Source organism: Sitophilus oryzae, unplaced genomic scaffold, assembly GCF_002938485.1.
Source record: "Sitophilus oryzae breed Bouriz unplaced genomic scaffold, Soryzae_2.0 scaffold_1576_pilon_pilon, whole genome shotgun sequence".
Lineage (NCBI taxonomy): Eukaryota > Metazoa > Arthropoda > Insecta > Coleoptera > Curculionidae > Sitophilus > Sitophilus oryzae.
This window is the reverse complement of record NW_022146254.1, coordinates 13,842,548-13,861,283: the sequence shown is the minus strand read 5'-3', so window position 1 is coordinate 13,861,283 and position 18,736 is coordinate 13,842,548. Positions and strand designations below refer to the sequence as shown.

Here is an 18,736-nt window from a genome sequence, read left to right as displayed (position 1 = left end):
CCATTGAATACGGCTTTTAAAAATCTTCCAAAAAAACGTCAAAAAAATAAGTTTTTTTGAAAGCCAATTTCTGTGGCCAATTTTCAAAAGCTATCACAACATTAATTTATAACCGGGTGTGTTTCAAAAGCGGCTCACCCCTATAACTTTTATTTTTTCAGATAAAAAAACGATATTTGGTATGTTAGTATATGACATAAATTAGGATTGATTGACGTATTCAATTGTTTTTGGTCACTTCCTCTTTCACCGGAAATGACTACAACTTTTGATTTGTAAATGGCACCCTTGGTATTTTTTTACTTTATCTGATAGAAAATGACATTCTGAATAGAATGACGTATCATATGTCAACTTTTGACATTTTCGCTTGACTGATATGTGTTATACCTCGATACTAGTTTTGTTCCTTTTGTTAACATTTTAATACTTTTTTTTATAATTAATTAGTATGATACCGCCGCATACACCATAGGCGTAGTCAAAACATTTATCAAAAATATAAATATCTCTTCAAGCAGCTAAGTTGAGAAAAATATGTGGCCACGGCACTGTTTGGAGTCACGGTAACAATTTGGTCTCGGGTGTTATATGGCCTTGTATTCTTTAGACATTGTATAAAACTAACTTCTTGACAACTCTTCTGGTTGACATTTTTGATATTTTGTCAATTAACCGTACTTTTTGAATATATAAAGGGATTTTTTATTTACTGTCATACAGTTGTAACATGATTTACCTCTATTTTTTTTGTTATTGGGCATATGCTGAATTTTTTTCATACCTAATTATTTTTCTTTTACCCTTGTATATTTTTTGTACAGATAAAGGGTACCCGTGAAAAACAATACTATAATTATTTTTTTGACGGTTTATTTATAAATCATATATTTCAAATATAAATAAAAAACAGTTTATATTGAAAAAGATTAAATTTAATAATGAACGCGTGTAATGATGAAAAAATTATTGAGGATTAATAAATCCTAGTACTTAATGAAGAACAGTTTTGAGTGTTAGGTAAATTAAAGCATTAAAAATATTAATTTAACAGGTTCCATTTTAATACTATGATTCAGGAACCTGTATAAAATTACTGAAGTTTTACAACCATAGATTGCATATGCTTTCCTGTATTAAAAGGATTAAAAAATTAATACGTTAAAATTTAGTTCTTTAAATCCGTAAAAAAACTGTATTAATTTAACGATGACGTCACGTTGAACGACCGTTGTATAAACTATATGTAGATATAGCTTTATCCAAGAAAGTATATACAGTCCAGGTTTATAATAGCTAATACAAAAAAACGATGAAATGACCTGCATTTTTAGGACTCGTCGTCGCTACCCTTCGGTGCTCTCGGTTTAGGGCCGCCGGCCCTCTTCGCCATGATGATTTGGTCCACTCTCAACACAGTGGCGGCGGCATTTACGGCGTACTTAAGGCCCCAGTACTTCGCTTGGTACAGGTCGAGAATTTTCTTTTCGACCGCGTCGCAAACGGAGTTCTCCGATTCGATATCGACGCCTATGTTTTTCTGGCCGTTCTGTAAGGAAAAATATTGAAATTATAGGTAATTTCAAGTGTCATTAAACTATACTCTGATTCACGAACGATGACGATTGCGATATAAACCGATATCACGTGTGAATCACAAGAGTGACTGTTGGTACAAAACCATGTGATTTTTGATAAATGAAAAGACGGTTAAAGATTGACCTCACCAAAATTATCGATTTCCAAAGGAAAGGTCATCCGTCTTCGACGCGGTTTCCTTCGATCATACGGTACTTTCTGAAGTCTGTTGGATTAGAATGTGACTCTTAATTTCGGCACTGTCTTTGTCGGTGTCGGCTGGGCAAGAGACTTAGGAGTCTCAGTACTTTCAATCAGGGTTGGCATGATTTAGATCGTGATTTAAATCAAGTGATTTTTTTAACTTTAATCATGTGATTTAAATAAAAAAATCAACTTTTTTAAAACTTTACAATAAATCGCAAAATAACTGCAAAAGATTTTGATACAAATTCTTATTTAGGCCAAAGAAAAACCGCTACTGACAGAAATTTAAAAGAAAAATCGCTACAATTGGTCATATTTAGTGATGAGTCTAAATTTGATGTTTGCGTTGGAGATCATCGAAAACGAATAATACGAAATAAAGCAGAAGCCTTTCATAAAGATTGCTTAAAGAAGGTTGTTAAATTTCCTAAGGGGATTATGGTTTGGGGTTGCATGTCAGCAAGAGGTTTGGGCAAATTAAATTTTATAGATGGCACTGTTATCGCCCAAAAATATCAACATATACTTGAGACCTCACTTTTGCTAGTGCTCAGGAATTGTTTCCAAACGAAGACTGTACTTTCCAACAAGATGGAGCATCGTGCCATCCAGCAAAATCAACTAAAAATTGGTTCGGTAATAATAATATAAAAGTTTTATCCCATCCTGCAACTAGTCCGGACCTCAATGTTATAGAAACTGTGTGGCATAAAATGAAGCAATATTTAAGAAATCACCCTCAATGAACAATTTTTGATTTGCGGACAAATCTGCAGGAAATTTGAGATAATTTTTCTCCTCAAATGTGCCAATCTTTGGTAAATACAATGCCATTAAGAGTTCAGGCAGTTGTTAAGGCGAAAGGTGATGTAACTCCGTATAAAACAATTTTTTTGTTGTGCTGTCCCAATATATAGTTGTCAGCAAAATTTGGCTTGATTTTGGCAAAATAAGCTATTATCAAAAGTGATTTGTTTGCAAAGTTATAAAAATATAGTAAAATTGTCTAGATCATATTGTGATGTTTGAATTTAGAATAATAAACAAAATAAATTGAGTCGTTTTAACAAATTACTATATTTATTGCAAAAACAGACCTTGTCCCAACATATAGTTGTTAGGGCTCGTATTCGTTAAATAAAATGTTACAGTTGCTATTGTAACGTTTAAATATGTTTAATAAATCGAAAAAAATTGTAAATGTTATAATAGTTCTAGTAAATGTTATAGTAGTTCTTCCGCCTATATTATGCATATAATTTAATTCCGAACACCTGGCAACATTGCACCACAGTAGTAGTAATAACTTTGGTAATAATAATAATGAATTAATGACCCTGGTAAATCCTCTAATCGTCTTCGCGACACAGCGGCCGTTTCCGAGCATCCCGAGTTTCTTTATTATTCGGTATTTCCCAGAACACGCATTTTTCGTTCACTAAACTCTGGGCTTGTTTTGGGATTGAATTTGTCTAATCCTGCTAGGGTGTTTATTTTTAAATCCGTGTTGTGTTTAAACTAAATTAAAATGGCTTCAAAGAAAAGTATTTATTGGAAAATATTTCGAGAAGAATAAATTATCTGTGACAGCTAAGACTTCGACGGTTAAGTGCCAAATATGTGTTTTATTTATTCGTTACTGTTTATCTTTTTGTCTTATTTTAAGGAAATCGTCCGGTTTGTGTTCCTATACATTCCTATACTAAAGCTTTTTTTAGACAGATTTAAGGGAAATTTGTTTTTTTCAAATTTTCTGTTTTAGTTTATTTTTCTGTTTATTATTTTAAAGAATCCGTTTCAGTTTGTATTCATATATGTTTAATAAAGTTGTTCCTAAAAAAATCAAGTTCAGTTAATTTTTTTCGTGAATAATCAATAAAATAAAATATCGGCTGATATGCATTTGTATATCGGCCGATACCGATAATCGGCATGATGGCCGATATGGCCGATATTTTCATATCGGTATCGGTATCGGTCGATCACTAGTTGTAATCATGTTTAAACGCACGTGTCATGTACAACGTTTTATCTACAACCGAAAAATAAGAAAATGCTGTTTTAATTTTCGTTTATTAGTCGCCCACCTTTAACACCTTTAATTATGACATTTGTTACATTTTTTTCTGAAAAGTCAGTTTGCCCTGTCAAGTAAACGCGAGTACTTTTTGCCCAGAAAAATCATTTTAAAACGATGGGCGATTCCGAAAGTCTCCCTTCAGATGTAGAATCGTTATGCCGAAAAAGTTAATATCTTTAGATGTTCGTAGTTATTTTTCATTATTATAAAAACTAGTTGTGTTATAGATTCATAACAGCACCAGTTGTGTTATGAATCTCATAACGTAACTGAAATACTAAAAACATAGTGATGTAAAAACGTTATAACTAAACGGTTGTAGATAAAACTATATAAAAAATGATTTGTATAACACATATACCTACTATATATGTCTATTCATCAGTTAAAATGTTGGACCGATTTTTGAAGTAATTTCGTGTGAATCCATTCTGACTTCTAAAGGGCGGGGATTTATTTTGAAATTTATGTACAAGTGACAAAAAAAAGCTGTTCGAATAAATTTCATTCGCAACCTCTAGTGCAGCAAAAAGGTTCTTTTGATGTTAGACTATATCTTCAAATCGTTGTCAGAAAATATGCTGTTTTATATCTTTTTATTTTACACTTTGACAATATAATAATAATTTCATTCTCGACTTAAGACTATTTCCGAACAATAGTGTATTGTGTAAGGAGTAAAAATTATACTTTTTTTGATGAGGTTGTACGTCTGACGGACTAGCGTAAACAGGGAGGCAGAATAGTACATTTTTACTCCGATTAGAATATACTATATTTTTACAAATTAAACATTACAAATAATTTTTTAATCAATTTCAAACGTTGCAAATAATATAAAAAGTAATGTAATCGAGTAACAATTTGTACACTCCTTGAAATTGACGCTTAATATCAGTTTAATAATATATTTTTGTATACTTGTGTGCTTAGGCGTAAAAGTACCTTGGGCGTTGAAATGACAAAAATTAATACTCTTGTGGCATTTCAAAAAAAATCCTTTTGATCTGAAGCTAGCGACTTTTTTTGCAGAATATATTGGTGACCGATGTCTGGGAAAATGACACGCCCCGTAGAATTCTTAATGTTGTCAGTATTGGGCAGAGTTATGAAGATTTAGCCATTTAGGATAGGAATTTAATTGGAATTAAGTCCTAATTATATTTGGAAATCCGATTTAAATAATGTTTTCTGTTAAAACAAAAAAAATCTGATTTAAATAAAAAAAAAGATTTTTTTGACTTTTTTAAAAAAATCAAGATTTTTTCCAACCCTGCTTTTAATTGACTTCGGAAATACTATACTAGAGTTTTTTTTTAATTAAATAGTCGAACGAGTATTTCTTTTCTTATTGAAAAAAACCTTTACCCATTGACATGTTTAAAACAGGTAATGGTGTTTTAAACACGTTTAAAACAATTGTTTTAAACAAAATTCTTGAAACATAATGAAACAAATCTTACCTGATGAGCCTCCAGAACTTTTTCCAAAACTATTTGAGATTTTAGACCGCTGTTGTCGGCCAGTGCTTTAGCGAACGTTTCTAAGGCTGTGGCGAATTTTCGGACAGCATACTGTTCTAAACCAGGTAAAGTATCGGCATATTTCAGTAGCTGGACAGCTAATTCCGCTTCTGTTGCTCCCGCTCCTGGTACAAACCTTGGATCCCTTGACAGACCCTTAAAAAATCATATATTTATTATCAAACAATTCGTTGTACTATACAATCATGAAAAAAGGTGTCACAGAGAATTTCGCAATAATTATACAGTGTGGACCGAACAGTACTCCGGAAACTTCGGCAGGATATTCTGCAGATAACAATAAGTTAAAAAGTTCATATAAAAGTATATCCTAAAATGCCTAGTTTCGGAGATACAGGGTGTAGAAGTTTCATTTTATATAGATTTTTTCCAAATAATTTTTCAACTGTACATTTTTTCTCTCAGTAATTTTATAGAGGTACAGACGAAAAGTTATTACTCTTCAAATCAGATAAAACACATGTAGGTGGCGCCCCTACAAATAAGAGTCATATTGACATCAAAATCAAATTTCTCATGTCAAAAAACTCTTGGACATCAATTTTCATCCAAATATTGACGTTACCTACTTTAGAAATTATTTGGAAAAAAAACACTACACCCTGTATTCCCAAAAATAAGCATTTTAGGGCACACCTTTATACAAAGTTTTTTACTTATTTTTATCTGCAGAAAATGCTGCCGAAGTCTGCGGAATACAGTTCGGACCACTCTGTATATTAGGGTGCACAAAAAAAATATATTTTTTAATTTCGTTACCGTAAAAATATCGTTCATCATCTGCTGTTGATGCTAACATCGTTAGGGAAACGCGCGTTCAGTGCAAAAGTAAAGGGTTTTGGTGTATTATTGTTGTGAATTAGGTAGTGTTTTATTTTGCTGATAACTCATTCTATTCTGTATAATCTACATGTTGAAGTCTTGCATTTTTTCAAAAATAATTTTATCCCCGCGAATATCGGTAGCAAAACTTGTCATCAAAATTACCAAAAATGGATAAGACAAGTTTTGATACTCATTTGAATAATAATAACAACCTTTATTGATAATAAAAAAATATAAATTTTCATAGATAAGTAAAAAAAATCAGTTAATAAGAAATGCACTTAATGTATTTGGAATAAGAACTACAATTACAATTAGTGACACAATATAAAAAAAATATATCTATACCGGGTGCGTCTCAAAAGTGGCTCACCACTATATCTTTTATATTTTTTTATAGATAAAAAAACGAGATTTGGTATGTTAGTAAGTATATGACATAAATTAGAATTGTCTACAACTTTTGATTTTTAAATGATACCCTTGATTTTTTTTTTCACTTTATTCAATAGAAAATGACACTCTGAATAGAATGACATATCAGATGTCAATTTTTGACATTTTCACATATGGTTTATTTGAAATTGTAACATGCGGTTCATAACGACAATTTGACTCGAAATACCAGCCATGGCACTCTAGATTGAAATTTAAAATACGATTTTTTTTAAAGCGAAAATGTCAAAAGCTGGCGTATATGTCATTTTCTATTGAATAAAGTAGAACAATACCGAGGGTGCCATTAAAAAATCAAAACTTGTAGTCACTTCTGGTGAAACAGAAAGTGACCAAAAACAACTGAATACGTCAATCAATCCTAATTTGTTATATATTAACATACCAAATCTTGTTTTTTTATCTGAGAAAATAAAAAGTTATAGGGGTGAGCCGCTTTTGAGACAAACCCGGTAATATATATTGTGTTTAAAATTGAAGTGAAAAATTGCTGATAAAACTACAAATTGTATATGACACTTCTCATTTGACCACGACTATTTTTTTTACTTATTTTTTTTTACTAGTCGTGGCAACATTGCGACGTGCATTTACCAAATACTTTGACGATGTGCACGTCAACCTTAATTGAAACTCGCATAACTAACCTTGAATGTATTAACACCATCATCTACAGCCCTTTCAATATCATCCATGTAATTATCCGTAGCTCCTCTTATAAGAACGGTAGAAATGCGAGACTCCTTGCTCTCCTGTCTGAACGCTACGATAGGAGTGTCGCCCAGTTCTTCGACGCAAACCACATCGCAATAACCTAATTCTTGAGGCGTGGGTGCGGTCAGACGCGGCAACACTGTAGCGTTGACGGTTTTGCTCAACCTTCTCAAATCGAATTTAGAATTTAATCTCACAGCCATCAGGTTGTATTTGTGAATGTAGTGAAGGGCCATATCTCCATATTTGGCTCCTGCAACAATAACTTTAGCTCCACTGTCTGCTATAGCTTTAATTTGTAGTTCCAGCAAGTTCTCTTCTCCACGGCTGAAGTTCATTAATTCATCTGCTGATTTTATAAGTACTGTGCCTGTAGTAAGAAAAAAAAATATTATAAGACAATTTTTATATTTTCAATATTCAGCTGTATTCAAACAATATCAACTTTTGCATTATATATTATTTGCATTGCATATTTTTTTTTCTCTACGGTAATTTGCAAAACGTTATTTTAACTTTATTAAGTTTGCATGCTCGGGTTAAGTAGCTATTGCAGCTAGACTGCAATAGCTACTCAACTTACCAGACTTGCAAATTTGTTAACATTACATGTATTTTTCTTTTGGGTAATAAAGACAATTTATTAATATGATTATTATTTGGTTGAGAATATTGTACAGGGCAGAACCAATAGAGGAATTCATGCCATACCTTTAGTTTCAGTTTGCAAAATATCAACTGGACAACTATACACTGCAATTTTAGCTTGCTCTGCTCTAGTAATTTCTCCTTCAACTTGTCTCTTAAACACCATTCCTTGCACTACCTAGAAGGCTAACATTAGAACTATTTTCTATGAATAAAATTGAATAAAACTTACCCTGGAACTCAGTAAGCCAGATCCTAGAACTTTACAGACTCTTACATTATCAACATTAAAAGTGGTCTGTTCTGGAAGGATAGAAATACATGCTTTTGCAACTAATTCAGCCAGAAAATCTTCATTTCCGTACTGTTTAGACTGAATTGAAGACTTAATAGTTTCTCTAACTTCCTCAATGTCTCTGTTATCTTTGACTTTGTAGCACACTAAAGAAGGAAGGATTTCTAGGCATTTATCTAAAGCCTTTTCATATCCATCAGCAACTTCAGTGGGCGTTACACCAAGACGTATAAGTTCCTCTGAACATTCTAAAAAACAATTCTGTTAAATCTGATCTATTAAGAGAACTAGAATTTATTTACCTAACAAAGCACCGGCTAGGATAATGACAAAATTTGTACCATCTCCAACTTCAGCATCTTGCATTTCACTACCTAAAATCATTAACTTTGCTGCTGGATGTTCAATGTCCAGTTCTCTTATAATAGTTGCTGCATCACTAGTGACAAACTGTTTTTCGATGTGATTAATAACCATTTTATTCATGCCATTGGGCCCGTACGCGGATTTAACTGAATTTGCGAATTCCTTACAGGCTTTGATATTACGAATAACGGCTTCCTCGAGACCGGAGAAATACTGAAATTAAGTAATTAAACATTTTACAGTCATATTGCTCATTGCCTCCTTCCACAAACAAGGAACACATGTGACTTTAATCTTAAAGTTTAAATTAAATAGCTTACTCTGGCTCCTTCTTTCATCATCTGGGAAAAACCCGGGGCTTTAGGTACGTGTAAGGCCATTTTTGATAATAATTAGTTTGATTAACTATTAATAAAATTAATATTTTATTTTCTAGATAGAAAAAGCCGCACCACGTTTATTTTGACAATTGACAGCCTGTTCTTCTTTTTTATTTCAGTGGTGTCAAGATCGGAAGATTTACCACTGGCCTGGGAGGAACGGATGAACTTTTACCATCAACGTGATGTGTAGAAGTAGAAAATATGGTACCTAACCTATAAATTTGTGTTTTTTGTGTTTTTGTTTTTGTCATGTAATTTCATTATATAATTTTAGGATTTATAAATATAAATAAGTTAATGAACTAAATAATAAAACTTCCAGTATTATGAGCTCTTTAAAATGGATATGTATCTTTAATTCTGGTCATAATATTTCACAGCATTGACAACTAGCACAGGCAATAAATATCTTTCAAAATAAAAATTAAAACAGTTAAAATTATATAAATGAACAATATTTAGGTAACTAAATCATTGTAGATTACGTTAACCAACTAATGCTAATAGTTTACAGTAGTAGGGAGTAGTGTCATACTTGTATTTTGAATTAAATAAGGAGAAACTTGGTATGTAAATAGAAAGTAGCACATTCCTTCAAACACAGGTACTGGTACATATTATATGTTTTAGATACCATGAATAATACACGTAAGTAGGTCTGTGATTTATTGATATTTTATAGTTTAATTTTAGAATAACTAAAGTGGCAATATATACATATATTTTTTGTAGTTATAGACAGTGTAACTTGTTGAGTTTTGAATTTTATTCAGTCAATAGAAGATATGTCTAAAATTAGACCCTTTGTAAAGTATTCCTTGATTGGAGGAGCAGTTGTTAGTACTGCTTTAAGCTTAAGAGCAAATCAGTATGAACTGGATTCCATAGGAGCAGTACGGTTAAGCAGAGCAGCCTTTACCGTATTTCAAATTGGTGTTATTTATAAGAAGGATTTATATGGAAAAAGACTGGATAAATCCTCTCCTGAATACAAGGAGTTGAAAGTGTGTATACCTATAGTATTTGTTTAAGAATAAAATTTAAAAATGTATGTTTTAATATTTTAGTCTGTATGCCATAAACGGTCCGCAGAGAAACTGTTGGACCTGTGTTGTGAGAACAAGGGTGTTTATATTAAAGTTGGACAGCACATAGCAGCTCTGGATTATTTATTACCTTCTGAGTATGTACAAACGATGAAAGTGTTGCATAGTCAGGCCCCTAGTACAGAGTTAAAAGACATTTACAAAGTATTGAAAGAGGATTTTAAGAAAGATGTAAGTTACAGCTAGTTTTATATGTATTATCCTACTTTTGTCGTTAATGCCCATATTTGTAATATATTTGTACTTGCCAGATATTAAAATTCTTGACTTAATTTGTTTGTGTGTTGAAAATCTGAAAACATTGTTTTAAAAAATATGTTTGTTTCACGCTGTATTTAGTTTATAAATTGTTTTAAAAATGTGAGTTACTGTTGTCTCCATCTTTTACAAAAAAAGTTAGAGTAAAATCCCCTGTATTATATAGGGTGTGACAAAAAGTTTGCAAAAAATGGTATTTTTTTTATTATGAACAGTAAAGAAAAATATGGTATTAGTGATTATTCCTGTTGGATTTACTTTGTTTTGTGTAATTTTAACGATAAAATACTATATTTTGAATTACTAGAATATCCATACAAATTCATATTTTTTAAAACTGTATAGTATCTTTATGAAGCTTGGTATAATACAAATACAGGGTGTTTCAAAAAACATGTGCCATCTTTCGTGGGGAAATACCTCACATAAAATAAGATTTATTTTTTATATCAACATAGGTCCGATTCCGCTTTGTTTCGTAGTTACAGGGTGTTAATAATCTTTCGATTTATTATGATTTTCTTCGAAGTACTTTTAGTGATTCGAATGAAATTTTGAGGGTAAAAGTTACTATAAGTGCTACATATTTTAATGCTAAAAAAGTGTCGATAAATTAATCAGGGACGTGCATACGGGTTGTCAATGGAATATTCTTCAAAAAAAGCATGTGCGCCACTGACTTTTTTTCTTTTGATATCAAAATTGTGTAGGCCGTTTAATGCCAATTAAAAGTTATCTCTTGATATTTTGTCGAATTTGGCTTCCTTGATGAAATAAACGCAATTTTATATAAATAGAATTAATAAATTAGGTGTATAATATTTTACCTACTTTATAACTTTTACCCTCAAAATTTCATTCCAAACTTTGAGGACATGGACCTGTGTTGATATGAAAAATAAATCTTATTTTTACGTTGGAAATCTCCCCACGAGAGATGGCACATGTTTCTTGAATGTTTCTGTATATAAAATATTTTAGCCATTGGAAATATTCGAATCAATTGACCCGGAACCACTCGGTACAGCATCCCTTGCCCAAGTGCACAAAGCCGTACTCAAAGATGGCGCCACCGTGGCAGTGAAGGTACGATTATTTTTCCTTAATCTGTAGAATTATAAAAGTTATTGAAATAGGTGCAACATCCTTATGTGCAAGGTAATTCTAGAGTTGACATGAAAACGATGGAGTACCTGGTTAAACTAATGAGTTGGGTATTCCCCGAATTCAAATTCCAATGGCTGGTCGACGAGTCGAAAAAGAACATTCCCCAAGAGTTAAACTTCGCTCAGGAGGGTAAAAATGCCGAGAAGATCGCTCAGATGTTTGAAAATGTCGACTGGTTGAAAGTGCCGAAAGTTAGGTTTGTAGAAAATATATAGTTCTTCTCGTGTTATTTTTCCTTATTTTGACATTTGACATCGTGTATAGTAACGCTATGTCTGTTGATATAAATTTTTTGAGGTTACATCGTTACCTAAACAAAGTCACTAGATAATATATAGAGTATAGAGTACCCATGATACAAAGAAAACAAGGTATTGTTAAGGTGTATGTGGCGCTAAACTGTATTGCTGGTTGCCGACATAACCGAAACGTGCATTGAGGAACCTGGCGCATTCGCCAGAAAGTAAAAGAATATTACAGAATTCTTTAGAACGTTCCAGAAACACCCGCCAGAGAGTATACAAAGCCCGCGCTTGGCAGTTGGACCAGTTTGAAGTTTGAATATACCGCGTTTAAATTATTACGAATCGGACAATTTGGCGAAGGAATTTTATAAGTAGTAAATTGTGTGTTATTAGTATAAATTGTGAGAAAAATAAATTAGTTAAGTATTTTATCGTGAGTTTAAATTAGTGGACCGACGGAATCCCAGTTAGTACAGTTCATACAAAAATATTCATATTGTTCAATTGCCATATTTGCCACTAATAAAGAAGACTTCAAGTTAACGTCTCCTTTTTGCTGCCAGGGCTAATCTGGACGGGGCCTACTTTGTTTACGCGGAATCCGAACAGCGGTCCTCGGCCATATCATGGTCAATGGCCTACCGACTTGGTAAGTGTCTAAATCGACTCTTACTCACGAGATATCCGATCTCATCCGGCCTCGACGAACCGGGCGGCGCGGCGTGCGTGTCAATAGATTTTACACTTTTGCCTTGGACAACAGCACGATACAGAGTTTCGAACCGGTCACCCGTCCATCAGCCAGTATCGCCTTACGTCGCTTAACTTCGGTGTTCTAATGGGAACCGGTGTTTCGACGTAGCTGGGCCGTTGCCCTAAAAAAAAAAGACTTAAAATAGGGAAGAATTACGTTATGTCAAATCATTGAGCTTGACATTTGAAAAGTCATTTTCACAGTTATTATGTGTCATTTGACGATTTGAAATTGGCGCTGGGAGATTACCGGTGATTACCGAGAAAAGTTTACACGGAAAAGTTACGCGAGAAGAACTACTATATATCATGAACTTAATAAATATTTTTTTGTATTAACATTTATTAATTTTTATTTTTAGATGGGATATGACAACGCCTAGAGTATTAACAATGGAATTTGTAGAGGGCGGTCAAGTGAACGATCTAAAGTACATTAACGAGCATAAAATAGATCCTTATGAGATATCAAATAAATTAGGAAAATTATATTCAGAAATGATTTTCATCCGTGGATTCGTTCACAGTGATCCGCATCCAGGGAACATTTTAGTTAGGAAGAACGAAAAAGGATCCTGTGATATTATCTTGCTGGATCACGGTTTATATGCTGTAAGTATATGTTCGAAAAAAAAACGATGTCACGGTAGCCTTTGAAATTGATCACTAAAAAGGAACATTTTTATAGACTCATTATATTATATTGTCATATCAAAGGCTACCGTGATGCTGTTTTTTTATTTTCTTTTCGGATCAAACGGTATTTTTTTGAATTATTTGATATTACACATTGAAAAACGAATTTGGAGTGAATTATGTATAACAGTCGAAAAAAAAACGATGTCATGATGGCCTTTGAAATTGATCTTTAAAAAGGAAAAAGTTTACAGACACGTTTTGTCTGGAAAATTTTAATTCTTTAATGTCATATCAAAGGCCACCGTCATGCTTTTTTTCGATCAAACGGTATTTTTTTAATTGTTTCATTTTAGACTTTGAATAAACGAATTTAGAGTGAATTATGTATAATATTATTTAAAAAAAATGATGTCACACTTTGAAATTGAGCTCTATATGCTATCTATTAAACATTGACGAATAAATTTTTCAGCAATTAATCTTGAAAGGGAAAAAAAGAAAAGAAGTTTACAAACACGTTTTTCCTGGACAATTTTAATTTTTTCCTTAATAATTATCATATCATAGGCTACTGTGACGCCGTTTTTTATTAAATGGTATTTTTTGAATTGTTTTATTTCAGACATCGGAAAACGAATTTAGAGTGAATTAAATATAATATTAAAAAAACGGTGTCAAGGTGGCCTTTGATCTGTACATGCTATCTGTTAAAAATTGACATATTTATAAACTTGTCAAAAATTAATCTTGAAGGTGACAAAAAGGAAAAAGTTTAGAGATACCTTTTGCCTGAAAAATTAAAAAAAAATCTATGTAATTGTCATATCAGGGATTACTGTGACGCGTTTTTTATTCTTTTTTTTTTAATTTTTTAATTTTTTTCTTCTTTCTTGATTTTGAAAAACGAATTTAGAGTGAATTATACTTTCTAAAAAAAACGATGTCACGGTGCTTTTTGAAACTGATCTTATATACTATCTATTAAAAATTGACAAATTGCTCAAAAATTATTCTTCAAAGGGAAAAACTAAACAGTTTAAAGACATGTTTTTCCTGGATTTTTTTCCAAGTAATTGTCACATCAAAGTCTCACTGTGACGGCGTTTTTTCGTTTTTGATCCGATTAAACGGTATTTTTTTGATTTGTTTAATTTTAAACATTAAAAAACGAATTTAGAGTTACTTATGTACTATAATACATTCGACAAAAAACAATGTTACAGTGGACTTTGAAATTTATCTCTTTGTACTATCTATTAAAGATTTGCATATAAATTTGTCAAAAATTAATCCAGAAATGAAAAAAAAAATTAAAGCTTTTACAGATACGGTTTTACCTTTTTTGAAAACTTTATTTTTTTCTAAATAATTGTCATATCAAAGGCTACCATGACGCTGTTTTTTCATTTTTTCGATCAAGCGTTATTTTTTGAATTGTTTGATTTTAGACATTGAAAAATGAATTTAGAATTAATTATGCTAATCTGTGGTTAAGTATATTGGATAGGGACAGAAAGGGCATGAGGCATTACAGTAAACAGCTTGGTATTGATGGTAATATTTATGGATTGTTTGCTTGTATGGTAACAGGCAGACCATGGGAGGCAATAATGAAGGGAATTGATAGGTAGTATATCATTTTTTTTTTAATTTTAATATATTTTTTTTGTCTATAATTTAAAACATTTTTTCTTTTTAGGGAACAATTTACAAATGGAGAAAAAGATTTTGTGCAGCAACATTTTACAGGTCTCTTACCTCAGATTTCGTCAGTTTTGGAAAGTGTAAACAGGCAAATGTTGCTCATTCTGAAAACAAACGATTTGATGCGAGGTAAGTACAAGATTTCTCTTTATTAGTCGCATTTCTTTGTTTTGTTTTCAAAAGATATTTTTATTTTAATTGACATTAAAATAGAATGCATTTGAAAATATTACAAGCTTTCTTTTCTTACATCCACAAATTTAAACGTTTTTTAAATAAACGTTTCTATTAAATATACTTGTATAACTTTTTCCCCTCTATTTAATTAGTGTATTTAGAGGAGCATTTTTTCCCTTCTATTATTAGAGCTTCAGCCCTTTTATCTTCATCTACTTCCATCATCTAACATTTCAAATAACTATGTAGTCAATATGTTTATTTTTGACATTTGAAATTGTTTAAAAAAGTATTTCTGACGTTTATAAAAATAGCATGTTCTATGCGGAGTTAAAATGTACTTTTTTTACCTAGCCTGTAATGTCAAACGTACAGCTCCGCCACAAAAAAAATATTATATTTATTCCTAATAAAACAATACACTAATTTTTGAGTAAATTATTAATTTACTAGCGTATACCCGCGACTTCGTTCGCGTCGAATTAATCATTTGTAATGGCGATGATAAAGCAAAGCAAGAATTTCCATTAACATACAAACTGGATCTGCGAAAAATTTTGAAATGTGTAAAAAACAAATATTGTAATATTTGAGGGGCGTTTTCACCCTCTTGGAATTTGAGATTCGAGAAACCCCTCCTTATCGAACCCCCACACCCCACAGTCAATCCGTTTGCCAAAAATCAGCTTTAAACGTCAAGCAGTTTAAGCAGAATCGTGATTACTCAGTGGTCATATTCTATGAAACACCCTGTATAAATTTTTAAAAAATCTTAAAATATGTAAAACAACAAAATAAAATATACGTGTTTAAGAGTTTTTTCCGAAAAACTCACCGGTTTTTGAACAAAAAATATTCTAATATTTGAGGGGTGGTTTCACCCCCTTAGAATTCAAGTTTCGAAAAATCCCTTCTTCTACACCTCTACACCCTAAAGTCAATCCGTTTTCCAAAAATCAGATTTTTACGTCAAGCGCTTTAAGCAGGATCGTGATTAATCAATGACCAGATTTTTCGAAACACCCTGGATACATTTTTAAAAAATCTTAAAATATGTAAAAAAACAAAATAAAATATACTTGTTTAAGCGGTTTTTCGGAAACTTGACCGTTTTTTAAATAAAAAATATTGTAATATTTGATGGGTGGTTTCACCCCCTTGGAACTGGGATTTCGAAAAATCCCTTCTTATGGAACCTCTACACCCCAGAATCAACCTGTATGCCAAAATTGAGCTTCTTACGTTGAGTGGTTTGAGCAGGATCATGATTAATCAGTGGTCAGTCACTTAAAAAAGAATTTAATATATTAGTATAGATATTTGTTAGCTCTGAAGCCCTTATACATCAGTCGCCACTGTTGTTTATTAATTTATTCATGTATTTTACGTTTATTATTTTCTTTCAAACAGGGATCGAGCATACTTTGAGAACCAGCGCTAGGATGGGAGCATTTCGTGTGATGTCTCAGTGCTGTGTTTGTTCGATTTATGACGAAAAATATAAGAACTGTAATACCCGGTTTGACAAATTGAAGATAACATTGGCGGAGTTCTGGGCACTGTTTAAAATTAGAATTTATTATACCTTTTTAAATTTAAGATTGTTAACAGGTGTATAAATAAATAAATTGTATTTTTATATTGTTCTATGGTTTGTTTTATGTCAATTCTTTATATAGTCTGTCCAACGAAAGAATCCGTGACAGTGGGAGTTGTGTCTGTCTTTTTAATTTACAGGTACTTGTATTTTGTAATTTTTTGGATGTTGTCTTTTCAAATCTCTCCTGTTGGACAAGCTATGTATTTAGTTAATGTTTTACATTTGAGGAATTACTGAGTTTGAAAAAATACGAAATGATTGTTGGTAAATGATAAATTCTTAATATAAAATACTTATGAAAAAATTACAGAGAGACACAATTGAATGATTTTTTTTTGAAAATGTGCAAACATTTTAAATTTCTGCATCATCTTTAAAGTTCTGCATCTAAAAAAAGAAATACTTAGAGCATTGCACCAGAAAAATATTTTATATTCTAACAATCTTCTCATTAAATTTTGAACACCCTTGTACTACCGTATGATCGAATAAAAACGGCGTCAGCGATGGCTATGAAATGAAGATCGCTGTCATTTTATATGTGAAATTATATGGGAAATGTCATCGATCGTCATTTCCAAGCCAACTGGACGCCGTTTTTTTTCGATCATACGGTATTTTTGAGTACGATAAATATAAAGCCGGACTCTAACGACTCGTGTACTTGGCAAACAATTTTTATTGACATACAGGGTCTGGTGATAGTGTTATTAAAATTTTATTTGGGAATGACATATTTTACTTTTGAACTGTTACCACTGAATCTCTGAATATATTTATCTTTTAATGGAATTTATTATAACGGGATGGGTTTACAAATATCTAAAAGCTTGCATTATTAAAGCATTTTCCAGGTGATCCACATTGTTGTAGATGCCACGATATATTTCATGTTTCAAAATGTTCCATTGGTTCCAATTCATTGATTTGAGAAATAATAATTTAACAAAATTCTTATATTTTTAACGTTGTGAGAAGGAGGCCCATCATGCTGAAAGTTTATTTCACGTAAATTAGCTAAAGGAATATCTAAAAGTTCCGGTACGATAGCTTCCAAGATTTACAAATAGCGGTAGAGAGTTAAGTTTTTCTAATATATAAAGAATTTATTAGTGGCTACCAAAATAAAACAAGAGACAGATAGCAATATGCTTTTAATAATTTTTTAGTTTATTTTATTATCAATTATGGCCTACTAATAAATCTGATCTTTTAATAAAAACCTATAAATATTGCAGTAAATAGTGAAAATAAATATAGAGTGGTCTCTATATTTATATTTTTGAGAAGCTTATGGCAAGCCAAATCGTATAATTTATAAATATATAGGGTGTTACATTTAAGAAAACATAACTTTAGTTCATATCTTTAAAAATATTCATTTCGTAGAATAACAGACTACGCCAGTATATTTTACGTAAAAAGTTCTACAATAACCAGTTTTCACTTTCTCGATACCTTTAACAGTAACAGAGATACATGGGGTGGCCCAAATTGCAAAATTTTCAAAAAGACCCTGTAGAAATGAAGAGGGCTATAAAAATTTTGTTTACGGTATTTTCCGTTTGACAAAAAAGTGTGACAGGTTGGTGCAAACCGCACCTTTCTATCTTCAATAATAACGTAGATACCGTATGATTTCAACTAAAATGGGACACTCCGTACGGTTCAAATCTCTCGGATATCGTTGCTTGTAGGGCCTTTTTTAGCCGGAAAATCCCTTAATATTTGAAGGGTCCAGGGGAAAGACATGATAACTTTTGATTTTTAAATGGCACCCTCAGTATTTTGTTACTTTATTCGATAGAAAATGACACTCTGAATAGAATGACATATTATATGTCAACTTATCGTTTATTTGAAATTGCAACATGCGATTCATAACGACAATTTGACTCGAAATACCAAGTGTGTGGCATCAAATTATTCGTAAAAAATGCTATTTCCAAATATGTTAATGAGCCACACTTGTTCCATTTGAAAAAATTGAG

At 31.7% G+C, this 18,736-nt stretch overlaps 2 protein-coding genes across 5 annotated transcripts; one reads left to right on the top strand and one right to left on the bottom strand.

Annotated features, from left to right (window-relative positions):
• Positions 1-918: 918 nt before the first annotated feature.
• LOC115879111 (T-complex protein 1 subunit theta) lies at positions 919-9,212 on the bottom strand. The gene is made up of 7 exons (XM_030895756.1): positions 9,034-9,212; positions 8,650-8,926; positions 8,285-8,595; positions 8,116-8,230; positions 7,338-7,774; positions 5,329-5,544; positions 919-1,549 (listed from the first exon to the last, which is right to left on the bottom strand). The coding sequence occupies exons 1-7, from the start codon at positions 9,091-9,093 to the stop codon at positions 1,331-1,333; spliced, it is 1,635 nt and encodes a 544-aa protein (XP_030751616.1). The 5' UTR covers positions 9,094-9,212; the 3' UTR covers positions 919-1,330.
• A 52-nt stretch (positions 9,213-9,264) lies between these two features.
• On the top strand, positions 9,265-16,788 carry LOC115879112 (uncharacterized aarF domain-containing protein kinase 1-like). 4 transcript variants are annotated; one of them, XM_030895758.1, is made up of 10 exons: positions 9,265-9,558; positions 9,611-9,744; positions 9,829-10,100; positions 10,164-10,373; positions 11,442-11,546; positions 11,597-11,823; positions 12,988-13,237; positions 14,713-14,891; positions 14,964-15,097; positions 16,556-16,788. In XM_030895758.1, the coding sequence occupies exons 3-10, from the start codon at positions 9,882-9,884 to the stop codon at positions 16,762-16,764; spliced, it is 1,533 nt and encodes a 510-aa protein (XP_030751618.1). In that variant the 5' UTR covers positions 9,265-9,558; positions 9,611-9,744; positions 9,829-9,881; the 3' UTR covers positions 16,765-16,788. The 4 variants fall into 4 exon arrangements, with proteins under 4 accessions (XP_030751618.1, XP_030751619.1, XP_030751620.1 ...); XM_030895759.1 differs by having other exon boundaries at positions 9,611-9,752; positions 16,556-16,777; XM_030895760.1 differs by having other exon boundaries at positions 9,287-9,558; positions 9,614-9,744; positions 16,556-16,777.
• The last annotated feature ends 1,948 nt before the right edge of the window (positions 16,789-18,736 follow it).

Excerpts from the sequence above, each read along its gene's own strand:
- LOC115879112 (XM_030895758.1), top strand. The coding sequence starts at position 9,882 with ATGTCTAAAATTAGACCCTTTGTAAAGTATTCCTTGATTGGAGGAGCA. Across the intron at positions 10,101-10,163 it reads CTGAATACAAGGAGTTGAAA|TCTGTATGCCATAAACGGTC; the intron begins GTGTGTATACCT and ends TTAATATTTTAG. Across the intron at positions 10,374-11,441 it reads AAGAGGATTTTAAGAAAGAT|CCATTGGAAATATTCGAATC; the intron begins GTAAGTTACAGC and ends AAAATATTTTAG.
- LOC115879111 (XM_030895756.1), bottom strand. The coding sequence starts at position 9,093 with ATGGCCTTACACGTACCTAAAGCCCCGGGTTTTTCCCAGATGATGAAA. Across the intron at positions 7,775-8,115 it reads TTTGCAAACTGAAACTAAAG|GCACAGTACTTATAAAATCA; the intron begins GTATGGCATGAA and ends TTCTTACTACAG. Across the intron at positions 1,550-5,328 it reads AAGTTCTGGAGGCTCATCAG|AACGGCCAGAAAAACATAGG; the intron begins GTAAGATTTGTT and ends TTTTCCTTACAG.